The 12698-nt window shown below is 34.2% G+C and overlaps 1 protein-coding gene across 1 annotated transcript in view; it reads right to left on the bottom strand.

Annotated features, from left to right (window-relative positions):
- Nucleotides 1-93: 93 nt before the first annotated feature.
- The window catches only part of LOC121379032 (cytohesin-1-like), a 62005-nt gene continuing 49400 nt past the window's right edge, over nt 94-12698 (bottom strand). Inside the window, exons 10-13 of the mRNA XM_041507475.1 lie at nt 10252-10328; nt 9082-9238; nt 8186-8255; nt 94-7776 (exon numbers count right to left, since the gene is read on the bottom strand). Of these exons, the coding sequence (XP_041363409.1) occupies nt 7692-7776; nt 8186-8255; nt 9082-9238; nt 10252-10328 (389 nt within the window). The 3' untranslated portion in view covers nt 94-7691. The remainder of the gene's footprint in view (nt 7777-8185; nt 8256-9081; nt 9239-10251; nt 10329-12698) is intronic.

Genomic DNA, 12698 nt, shown 5'->3' with positions numbered 1-12698 from the left:
AGGGACGAGGAAGGACACAAAACTAATGGGACAAAGTATATGGTTAAACAATTATCTAATCTTAGTAAAAAATAAAACAACACCAACACCAGAAACATTTTCAGCTGTTTATTCCAGTGGATATATTTATTTTCAATTTTACCCATCAGATTACACTTTTTTTTTTCTCACATGGTCTAACATTTGTACAATAGTATATATAAAAAAAATATACGTGTACAACCATATTTAATACTAATAAAAACAAAAAGGGTTTTTACAATTAATTTTTTTTCCACTAAAAAAACCCCCCCTTTCTTGAAATAAGCAATGAGACTAGAATTGAACAATCTGAAATGTCATCCAATATTTACATTTTAGAGATATTATGACGGTTAATAATTCTTTCCAATATTACCAGTATGCCAACCTCTATACAATGTATTAAATATCTTCAAAAAAACATGTTTTATTAGTTTTGGTCACCAAGAGGATATATGAAATCATAAATAAATATATAATTCTACTAAGCTACAGACTGGGGCCAGCCCACTGTTCGTCTTGTATACCACATAGATGTGGTGGGATAGAGAAGTAATGGGGATTAAAGTAAAGTAGTGCACTCACAATTCTATGAAGTGGTGTCAGCTGGTCTGCATCTGTATTAGATCCCACCTGTGTGGTTCTACATTTCAAGTGGAGATTTGAAGTTTATGAAGAATTTGTTTTGACATTACAATTTTAAAAAAACCCTCTGTACATTCTGAGAGCCCCATAATCAGATATTATATAAAGTAAACTCAGTATCAATCTACAGATTAGTATTATCCTAAATTAAAAAATATTTTATTGCCATTCAATTTAAAATATCTTAATTCAGTAGACTAAGTTATCACTTGAAACCCAATATACCCCTCCTCCCCTCACTCCCGTAACAATGATAAATCTTTTTTTAACTTGACATGTTAAATGACGACTAAAAAATATATATATTAAAAAAATACAGAAAAAATAATTTGAATGTTTAATCCAAAGTGCAAACACACAACTAGCTGGCACTTGATGGTAAAACTAGATTATTTACATATTTACCATAATTTATTAATGGGGAACTATCAAGGCTGACTAATAATTGCTTCCTGCCAAAATTGAGTAATTTTTGTTTTGAAATGAAAGTATTATACTTTGAGCTACATGCCCATAAAAAACATTACGACCTAATATTTTATTTACTAGCAGAAACAAAAATAAGTTTATTGGGAAATATTTAGAGAATCACCAACAGTTTAAATGTGTGATATCAGTCAAAGATGTACGTCTTTTACCCATAATCTTTTGAGGGTGAAAACCTGGCTGTTTTAATGGTTATGCAATGGTAAAGATGTTTGTTTACTTTCAAATTTTGCACAGTACTGATCCTATATGTTCCGTAAGCTTGAGTATATAATCAGAATGATACAAGTATCTATTATTCATAAATATTATGATAAAAGGTATTTAATATTCATAAATATTACACAATAAAAACATGACAAAATAAACATGGTGCATAAGAACATAATGATAAATATCGGTAGCAGATGGCATTGAGAGTTTTTCCATGGATCTGGGGAGAACGCTTTTAAGAGACTGCTTCAAAGGTTCGGCCATAGTCCTTCCTGCCTGGGAAAGTCGTTTTCTTACTATAGTATGTACAACAAATTATTTATATCTGAGAACAGTTTTACTTTTCTTCATAAAAACAAACTGAAAATATTTGCAAAAAACATTGATATTGGAAGATGAGAAGGACTATAGACATAACTTTAAGAATGGTCTTTACATTTAGTGTTCACTTGTGTATCTGGAGGCATGCTCAGGAAGGTAAGCAATTGCTTTTTCTCACTGGACTGGTTTTTGCACCTGACATTAGATGAATATAATACGACAGAATGGAGAAAGTTTGGATAATTTTCTCTTTTAAGTATACTTGACCTGACCTCATACAATGGCATATTTCTTTATGTTAGTAGGCTGGTCCGAACATCCCAACAGCCAATGGGATAGATTCAAATCTTCCAACGAGTCCTCTGCTTCCTGTTCTAGTCAAATGATTGAAGCTTTCTTCTTTCCCCTGAGCGCATCAGGATGTTGGACTGTTCGGACTAGATTACTAACATAGGGTAATATGCCACTGTTTGAGGTCAGTTAAGTTGAAAAGAAAACCGATGGCATCAGTTGAATTATTCATGAGCACTTAACCTTCTGAACAGAAGAGAAGGGTGGTTGGTTCCCTCTCCCAAAAGGTGCTTTTTCCGTTTTACAAGTGGAGAAGACCATATTACTTTGGCCAAATTAAAACAAATTCAGATTCAGATGGGGGAAACAAGAATCGGTGAAAAATTATAAATTCCATGTATTAATGAACAAGTTGCATAAAGTATGGCCAAGGAGATCATATTTACAATGAGTAGTGCAAATAACATTGATATTATAATACAGTGAATGTGAACTAAATAAAGGTGACTTATTTACAATACAAGTAATGATGTTGCTTTGAATAGTTTATCATTAAAACAAATACTACTAATAAATCTCATGGTTTTAGTTACTCACAGGTTAAAAAGAAAAGATGCATTGATAAAATTTGAGCCAATATTCAATGGAGGTGTGAGAAACAGTCAATGTACACGCCAATTAAAAAAAATATTATATCACTAAAAATACTGGAAAGCCACTCAAAAAAAGAAAAAAAACACCCACCCTATAACACACCTAAGTATACAAAAAGCAAAAAACTAGTTTGTTCGGTATATATAAATACATTGTATGAATTTCCCAAATAGGGACAAGCTAACAAACATTCTTCTTTTTTCTCTCTCTCTCATCTCATCACATCCCCCCACCCCCCAAACATTTGGGCAGAAGCTATCAAAATCTTGGAAATAAATTGTAATAAAAAGTCATTTAAAAAAGAAAGAAAAATATACATGTTCATTACACATTTAACACATACATTAATATAAAACACTCATACAAAACACATATAAATACGAAAAGAATACCTATATCATATTAATGTATGAATCCGTGTGTACTAGTATAAATTATTTTAAAGAAGGTTGGAATCAAGATAGGTTTTTAGAATGATTTTCTTGTGAGACATCAGAGGTAGAGGAAAATTAAAACAAAAACAAAATCATTTGCAATGCTAGTGATTAATAAATAAAGCAAGTATTTCCCAACATTAAATGATCAAATTTGGTCATTAGATTAGATATAAACAGTTTTAATAATGTAACATTTTGAAAATATAGGTAGCTGTATGGAGTATTATTTAGAATTTTTACCCAGATTCTTGAATATAAATAATAACAAACATAAATATGTTACGGTACTTTTTATTTATTTTTTTTATTTCTAAGTATTTATTCAAAAATCAAAAAAATAATCAAAAAATCAAAAAAATCCCCACTTTTGGAGACATAAATGTATAATAATTCAGTCTGATTAATATGTATTTTTTTTTTCAATACTTGCTGAAATATAAGCATGCAGTTTCAGAAATGTGAATAGGTGTAATTTTTTCATTAATTTTAACAACAGTAAATAAAGAAACTATAATGAATGACATAACTATTGAAGAGGTAAATAATAATAATAATAATAATAATAATATAATTATAATACAGTGTTATATTTTTCTCTATTGATTTTAGAAATTATTAACTATACAGTAAAATGTATTGATTTTTTTCCCCACCATTAATATGCTCCATACCAACCCTGGTAGAAATAGGATTTGAATCCATAGCAACCAATAAAGGACCAATCAAAAATAAGTAACACTTGGGTAATATTATATGATGTGGCAGCTGTGCTGTCCATAGCTATGGCAAATATATGAATGGCTATTTTTGATTGGTCGATTTTTTTTTTATTCAATTATTCACAATGACACTGAATTAACACATCAGCTTCATTTCATTATTTACATACACAAACATACACTGTATTAATTATTGCTTTTGGAATAAGTGTGTGCCATTAACTCATGAATGGAACGCCTGAGGAAATTATTATTGACTGATCCCACAGAAGATGTGTACAAATGAGCACCACAAGACATGCGTTATTTCTGGACTAATCAACAATTCAGAAAGTTGAATTAGCATTTCAGCCAAAGGGGTGTTCCAGAACTGATCAAAAGGGTAGGAGTGTGTGTGGGGGGTGGGGGATGGGGGTAATCATATAGGAATTATTTTTTTCCTTGTATGCTGAAATTTTGTTTGTGCATACTTGATTACAGGATTTTATTACAATTTTATTTTGAGAGTTGTGAACTTATATATATAAAAAAAATTGCCTCCCACCCCTACCATGTGATCAAAGCTGGAACCCCCTAACAGGATTTCACTGCATCCTAATACTGAAGCATAAATACACTACCGTGGGTTAAACCTACTGACCCTAGTTTTCACCATAAGTATGTTTCTTGTTTCTCATAAGATTAATTTTGAAGTACTACAAAAATCAAGTCGAACTAGAAATATGGATTTACCAAAATCGATAAATGTAAGTTAACGGTGAAAAAAAGGTGAAAAAAAGTGGCAATATGGTAGCCAAAACAAAAATAGTTTAAACTAGGCCTGGTCAGCAGCTTAAATTTTTTTTTTTTTAAATCAGCTTAACCATGAAAGGTAACAGCTGGGTGCATCTAATATCAATCATCAAGCAGAGGACTCTGGGAACTTAGTATATCTCAGTCCTGTCCCTCTCTCACTTTCTCTTAAATAAAACCGTTTGTAAAAGATATTAGCCCCAGGACCCCTAGCTTTGGATAAAATTGTCAGTATCGCCATTGAAGTAAACTGACATACATATTATTTCATTTCTCATACTCCCCCTTGTGATACACAAGTCGTGAGGTAGCGGAGAAGTTAACAATCATTGGCTGTTCATATCATATGCTCACAGACATGAACATCAGACATAAATGTGTCAAGATTTCTATTAAGCACCATGTAAGCTATTTATTAAACTACATATTATACACTCTCTGAACACAATCACAAACATTAGACAGGCCTGTAGGAACCAATAATTGAAATGGTGGGGTGTGTGTGTGCACAATCCAGTTATTTACCCTTATAGAGTAGGACAAACATTTTTTACATTTTCGTCTTCAAGTGTGTGTGTGTGTGTGTGTGTTGGGGGGTGGGGGGTGCCTCCCTGCCTTGTCCAGGTTCATACAGGCCTGTTAGAATAACCAGTTAAGCTATACACAAAATATGCTATGGAAATACAAGGCCCATGCTTGTAGAACTTTTAGAATCTAAAATCAAATCTTTAATGACATCGCTTGCAATTTGTATGCATTATATGCATTAAAGTCTCAAGACATTATTAGAGATTTTCAGTCTAGACTTTAAAAAAAGTATGGGGCCAGATCATGTATATATCAAATAAACCACGGTACAGAGCCCCACCATAGGGGAGCCCAAAATATTTTGAAAAAATATATAAAACAAACTAGACATGAAGGGTTCTAGTTTCAAAGCAAAACAAGCAAGAAAGGAGCTCCAAGGTGGTTTGATAAACTGGTACAACAGATGGAATTGCAAAAAACCGCCTGTCGTGGTCTGAAGCTCATATGAGGGCTGATCAAACAGTTCTCAGCCTAACCTGGGCCTGTGCTTATGTATATAAAACATTTAAGAGTCTAAAACGTTTTATAACACAAAGCACTCATAACACTTACGTCAGACTACACCTCACATTATGTATGTTGTACATCTGAGGTAAGTCTTACAAGTGCTTACTCTATTGGAATGCCCATCTGTTATTACCAACATAGTCCCTTTAGCAGTCCAGGATGGACCTACTCTATGGGAATGCCTATCTGTTATTACCAACATAGTCCCTTTGAAGGTCCAGGACGGACGTACTCTATGGGAAGCCTATCTGTTATTACCAACATATTCCCTTTAGAGGTCCAGGACGGATGTACTCTATGGGAATGCTATTATCAACATAGTCCCTTTAGAGGTCCAGGACGGACGTACTCTATGGGAATGCTATTATCAACATAGTCCCTTTAGAGGTCCAGGACGGACACACTCTATGGGAATGCTATTATCAACATAGTCCCTTTAGAGGTCCAGGACGGACACACTCTATGGGAATGCTATTATCAACATAGTCCCTTTAGAGGTCCAGGACAGACGTACTCTATGGGAATGCTATTATCAACATATTCTTTTTAGAGGTCCACACACTTCTATCAATGATCCTGCAGTATCTGACTCCCTCCGAGAAGAATTCTTCCTGTAGGTTAAAAAAACCCTCAACATCCAGCTAACTTTGTTTTTCAGTTAGTAAATGGATGCTAGTTGGTGCTAGATCTGGGGATGTCCTGAATTCTTTCTTGTGAGATGCCTACTTCGCTGGCTATATACCAAGTGGTTAACCATCAGTCTGGCATTATCATGTCATGAATGCACATGGTCCCTTCCTAGTTAGGTCAAGAACAGGGTTTTTTTTTACCCCTCGTATGTTAAACTAGCCAGTCACTATATCACACTTGTCACATTCTGCCAATAAAAACAACACACAGACGACTAAGATGGCAACACTACTGCATCTCCTCAAGCTATGTCTACATCTTGGGAACCGTTTACAAGTATCAGCAGTTACAAGAGCTTACAAACCGTGCTCCTTCCCTCACCTCTCATAAAAACCACACTTTAAAAATGTTCATTTCATAAGGAATATTTCTAATGAAATATTTTGTCTGTCTTAAAAATGCACACCGATACTAACCCTCTCCCAACCCACCCTCCAGCATATAGACTGTACTCTTGTGAAAGTGTTGATAATTATGAATGTTATATATACATAAACATTTCATAAAAAAATAACCTCAACATCAGAAGTTGGAATACAAAATACACATTCAAATTATTAGGATCAATACTTGTATATCTGTAGTCTAGGCTACGGATTAGTAAACTTCATTGTTCTGTGTAACACTAACGAACTAATGTCTCACACACACACACAAACTCCATCCACACCTACCTTTTTCCACAGTAAGCTCATCATCTTAGCATTTTTTACTGACTATTTGTACCCATCTCCCCAGCTTAAAGCCCACGTTTAATAACTACATGCCTGATAGCGAAAGGTTTACTAAGAGTTCAGATTATGACAGATTTACAAGCATGGAGCCTGACAATCATAAATGTGTTGCCAACTGGACGGTCATAGTATATATTCTGGAAGCACAGTATTTCTTTCTGCGACCAGATAGACAGAAAATATTGTCTGAATATTATTGTAATACAAAATAATCTCTTATAAAAACAGAAAAAGGTCCCACTCAAGTACACTCATTCCTAAAAAGCACACAAGAGGCCTAATTCACAAATCTCTCTTAGGCTTTCTTAAGCAGCATCACACCATTATTGCAAGTCCTTTTGCACTGTACTGGGAGATCGCAAAGTTTTGAGAGTTTAGTGAATTAGGTCTCAGGTTTATGTGTTAAAAGCTTCAAGATAAGATACTGCAAACCATATCATCATTGTATGATAAACAAACACATGATTCAGTGTTGTGTTTTATCAGTTAGCCTATACCTTCAACACACAGTATCTAAATATTGTGTACGACTCAAATGTTTCCTATTTTCATAGACTATGCTTTAAAAACGATATTGTGTAATTCTTCAGTCTTCAACCACTGTTACCAGATGTGCCTGTTGCTTTATTCCTTCTTGCAGCTAACATATCATAGAAGGGATTGTCGTGTATACTTGTCCTAAAAAGAAAGAAAGAAAATAATAAAATAAATGTTTAAAATATCCATCTCTATTACATGTTACTTGACAGAACATGAAAAACATAAAATTGCATCAGTCTGGCACAAAGAATCACTTTTTTTTTTACACATTAATATTTTGCAGATGACTACTAGGCCATTAAGCAATTATGGCACTGTGATGGGACCAATATGATTTTTATGGAGCAAAAAAAAAGAAAATTGATCAAGGCCTAAGGCCTTGGTCAATATTTATATTTTGTGCCCTACAACCCATCACTCCACATCTTATCACTGATCAACGTCTTTCCCAGACAACAACAAATACCGTTGTCAAGAGACTAGCAGCCTGGAATTGCTGTGCAAGTCGACTACATGTAGTTAAGTGCTGAATACAACGGTCACTAACTTGATACACTGTATCCACTCTTCCTTCTCGTCTGTGCTGCTTGCTGACATCCTGTACACATTGTGACGACCTGCCAATACAAACAATCAGTTACTTTCTAATGCAGAAAATATGCCACCAAAAACTTGAAAATAATCAAGGGTACTTGTTTCACTTTCTGAATCTAATGCAGAAAATATGCCCCCAAAAACTTGAATCCCATTTTAACAGTGATGTTGTCATTCAGGAATTAAATTGTTAACCATCCTCATTTTTCCATCAGTACTTTAACATTTATTACGCTGCAGCACCATTTGCAGGGATGAATATGACATTGGATAAAAACCTGGTGACGTTTATAGTGTTGAAAAGTAGTGGTTACTGCAACCATTTCAAGTATTACACCACCAATTGCTGTGTTGTTATTTATTATAGCATTATATAGCAGCTTAATCTATTCTCGTTAAGGAAATAAAAAAAATAAAAAAATAAAAAAATACTGAAATGTCTTTTTTAATCTTCTTTGATGATTACAACTACAAGTAGGCTGACCTCTGCTGATTTAAAAAAAAAACCCTATTGGTTTGACTGTCCTTGTAATTTTTATAACTAAATGATAACAACTGTGCAAGTGGTATGCTGTCACTTTTATAATAGCAGTCACATAGCCCTCTCATTATTGTTGTATTTTTCACAGAATATTGAAAACAGACAGAAATTGCATTGCCTACACCCATGACAATAGTAAAGAGTGCCTCATTAGTTTTAAAAATGTCCTTTTTGTTATCCTGGAGAAGAAAAATTACTGTGCACTAAACCCAGTTAATTTATTCTAGGTATGGCTCTAACAACTTTGCCATCTTGGCATTATAAGGTTTATAATATACAGAAATAAAAAGGGTTCAAGGGCACTCTACCTTCAACGACCTTGCCATCTCCGTCGACCTTGCATGCCTTGATGACCTCAGTGCCGGCCGAGTACAGCTCGAAGCAGTTGGGCTTGTTGATCTTCTCGGTGGGCACCTCACGCACGCTGATGTTCTCCAGTGGGATGATTCCTTTAGGCTCTTTGTCCTGGAACACAGTCATGATCAGTTCATTTTATTAACCACATAGTTCAAGATATACAGGGAAATATAACCAGTATGACACACGTGTCATAATGATTTCACGTGCACAACGAATGACATAATTTTATGAAGCGATGTCATAACCTAATGCAGCTTCCCCAGTTTTAACTGTGTAATCGCTTACCAAAATGAAGTCATTTCATTGTCTCCTTTTAGTTACGTTTGAAACTTTTTGACTCGATCTTAGCTTGTTATTCACACAAATAATATTGTGGACAAAATGGATAATAAAGAAATTATTACACTCGCACGTGAATTGTACTGATTTTAAAAAACTTGTGTCATAATTCATGTATTAAGCTCGCTCTCAGTCGGGACAATACAAGAATTCTGACACTCGTATTGTAAAACCAGTACAACACACAAGCTTGGATAATAGTCTCTATTTATAATACAATGGAAAATACTGAACATATTATTATTAATAAAGTGAATTGAGAATCAAAGCTGTGACCATAATACGTCACAATCGAGCACACAGAACATTTTATTAACAAGCATTCTGAGAGTACTGCTAAAACAATACATGTCAAGGGCCATAACTCTGTGAAAAATGGGTATATCGCCATTAAAGTCATAACTTGATCTGCAACAGTACATAATAAAGCTATAAACTAAATTTCATCTCAATATCTTGAGACATTGCCAAAACAAAACAAAAATTTTTATCTCTTAAATTCAAGGGCCATAACTCTGTGGAAGATGGCTAAATTGCCATGAAAGTCAAACCTGATCTGTAACAGTACGTGATAAAGCTATACACAAAATTTCAGCTCAATTTCTCAAGGTATTGTGAAAAAACATCCAGAAAACTATGTGGGACAGACAGACGGATATCCGATTGGACTGGTAGGGGACTAACAACACAGTGATAAAAACATTTGATTAATATTATATTCAGTTGGACCAGTAAGGGATTAGTAACACACTATGTTATACAATACTTCTACCACGCACTGTAGTGTATTGGAAGTAGTAGAGGCAACTGTCATTGAGAATAAACCAACGGCGCTTCCAATTCTTGTATCGGCCACCTGCAAAACACAAACGCACATACAAGATTCAAGTACTTAGTGGGCCAGTGTCTTCAGAATATTTATCTGGTCATTAAAAAGTAAGTCCCAGAGCTAACAGGTAACACCTTTTAAAAGGATTTACCAACAGGAATATGTTTTAATTTTAAAATTGAAACCCCCCATATACATGATACTACACTTGTACAAAACACCCTTCATAATGCTCAATATGATAAGTTTCTGTTTCTTCTAAAAAAAAGACTTTTTCATAAATTACATGTACTTTATTATTTTAATTTTGTTGTATGTGGAACTAAAATAAATCTGAATTAGATAGATTCTAATGTATGCTTATGTCGACTTAAAAAGTGTACAGTATTTTCATTATTTATTACAGGGAACAAAAGAGATGGGGGGTTTTTTACACACCAACATGGTGACCACCTGTAATAAGTCTTATTTTACACAAGTGCTAGAGTACCTCTGGCCTAAAACTGTCTTTAAATGATGTCTTAGTGCAAACAATATGTAAAATTTTAAACTATAATTTAACATACATGTATTGTTGACCACTAGTATGTAAAAGGTAACCAGCGATGACAAGTTAATCAAAAACAGAAGAAAAACAATAATAATCTATTATTACACTGTTAAGCTGTTGTGTCACCAAGCTGTGGCACATAAACTATTATGCTCCGTCCTAGGAAGGAAAGAAGGAAAGACAGAATGTTTTATTTAACGACACACTCAACACATTTTAATTACAGATATAAACACAAACCACTGCCTAATTTACACCCACAACATTTTTCTGGTAGCAAGACAACTTTTATGTGCACCATCCCACAGACAGGATAACACATACCACGGCCTTTGATATACCAGTTGTGATGCACTGACTGGAATCAGAAATAGCCCAATGGTCCACCGATGGGGATCGATCCTAGACCGACTGTGCATCAGGCAAGCACTTTACCCTGCCCCGTATTAGTAGAGGTCAAAATATTGTACACCATAAAACAACAGATAGCCTGGTGACATTTTTTTTTCTTCAAAATTGTTATTGTTATTATTATTTTTATTAATTTTAAATAGCCTTGTTTTGCTACAATGGATTAGTAACATCCAATATTTTGGTAGAAACTAATTATATAAATGTGACATTTTAAAAAATAATTTCTATTGAAAATCTGTATTACTGGTGGTCATATAGATGTTGGTGTGTCACGTGCGAACATCACCTTGAAGATTGTTACATGGTGTTCTTATATTTACTGTAGCCTAATTATTATAAAATCAACAATACAGCTTTTAAGGAAGTCTAGATACCACTTTGTGCATTTCCAATAAAGTTTGGTAGCAAAATGAAAAGTAATCTAGCCAAATTCGAAACTTGCAATAGGAAAAAAACAAAACTATCTAACAATTTACCAAAGCGCAGTTTCCTTTTGTCTAAAGTGTACAGTGAAGAATCCTAACAGATGTATCATGTAATATCAGACTGTGACTGTTAAAATACGTACCGTAAAAGGAAACATTTTCATACACTAATATTTTGTAATTGGCACTTCAAACTACGGAATTTCACAATGACTACATTTGCGTGACACGATTAGTGAAAAGGGAACAAAATCTTCACTATGTAGGTGAATCAGTTATGCTATAGTCCACACTAACTATTAGCCCACATCAGTAGAACACTGTGTGTATATTCTCTCTGTCTCTGACTTTATAGAATTTACGCACAATATATATATATATATATATATGGCCTTTCAAACTACTAGTAAAATGATGCAAAATGTAAATAAATCTAATTTGTACCGTTAATTAATGATCATGGATCAGTCAGGATCATTCAACTATAGAAGGGGTGGGACGCAGACCAGTGGTAAAGTGCTCGCTCGATGTGCATTTGGTGTGGGATCGATCCAAGTCAGTGGGCCCATTTGGGCTATTTCTCATTCCATCCAGTGCACCACGACTGGTATACCAAAGGCCGTGGTATGTGCTATCCTGTCTATGAGATGGTGCATATAAAAAATCCCTTGCTGCACATGAAGTATACTGCTATCTGTTTACTATGACCCCTGTCATATCATCCAAATTTTACATTAATTTCAATACTTGGCAATCGGCCATTCTTCATTTCCACAAATTGACCTTTAACTGATAGGAGTCACCGCTCTTTCATTTGGAGGGAAAACTGAGAAGAGGGACAAAGTCATTGCTGAATGATGATAGTGTTTGGGCTAACTGACGTCATCGGTGATCCTTTCTCTACTGAAAGGAATTAGTTTTTGTGGGAAAATTAAATTCACATTCAAGTTATAATTTCGCATATTTTCCCGTGAACATATTTCCCTTTACATGTGGTCTGATATGTAA

Source organism: Gigantopelta aegis, chromosome 8, assembly GCF_016097555.1.
Source record: "Gigantopelta aegis isolate Gae_Host chromosome 8, Gae_host_genome, whole genome shotgun sequence".
Taxonomy (NCBI): Eukaryota; Metazoa; Mollusca; class Gastropoda; order Neomphalida; family Peltospiridae; genus Gigantopelta; species Gigantopelta aegis.
The sequence above is the reverse complement of the archived record's forward strand: the minus strand, read 5'-3'. Positions and strand labels throughout refer to the sequence as shown.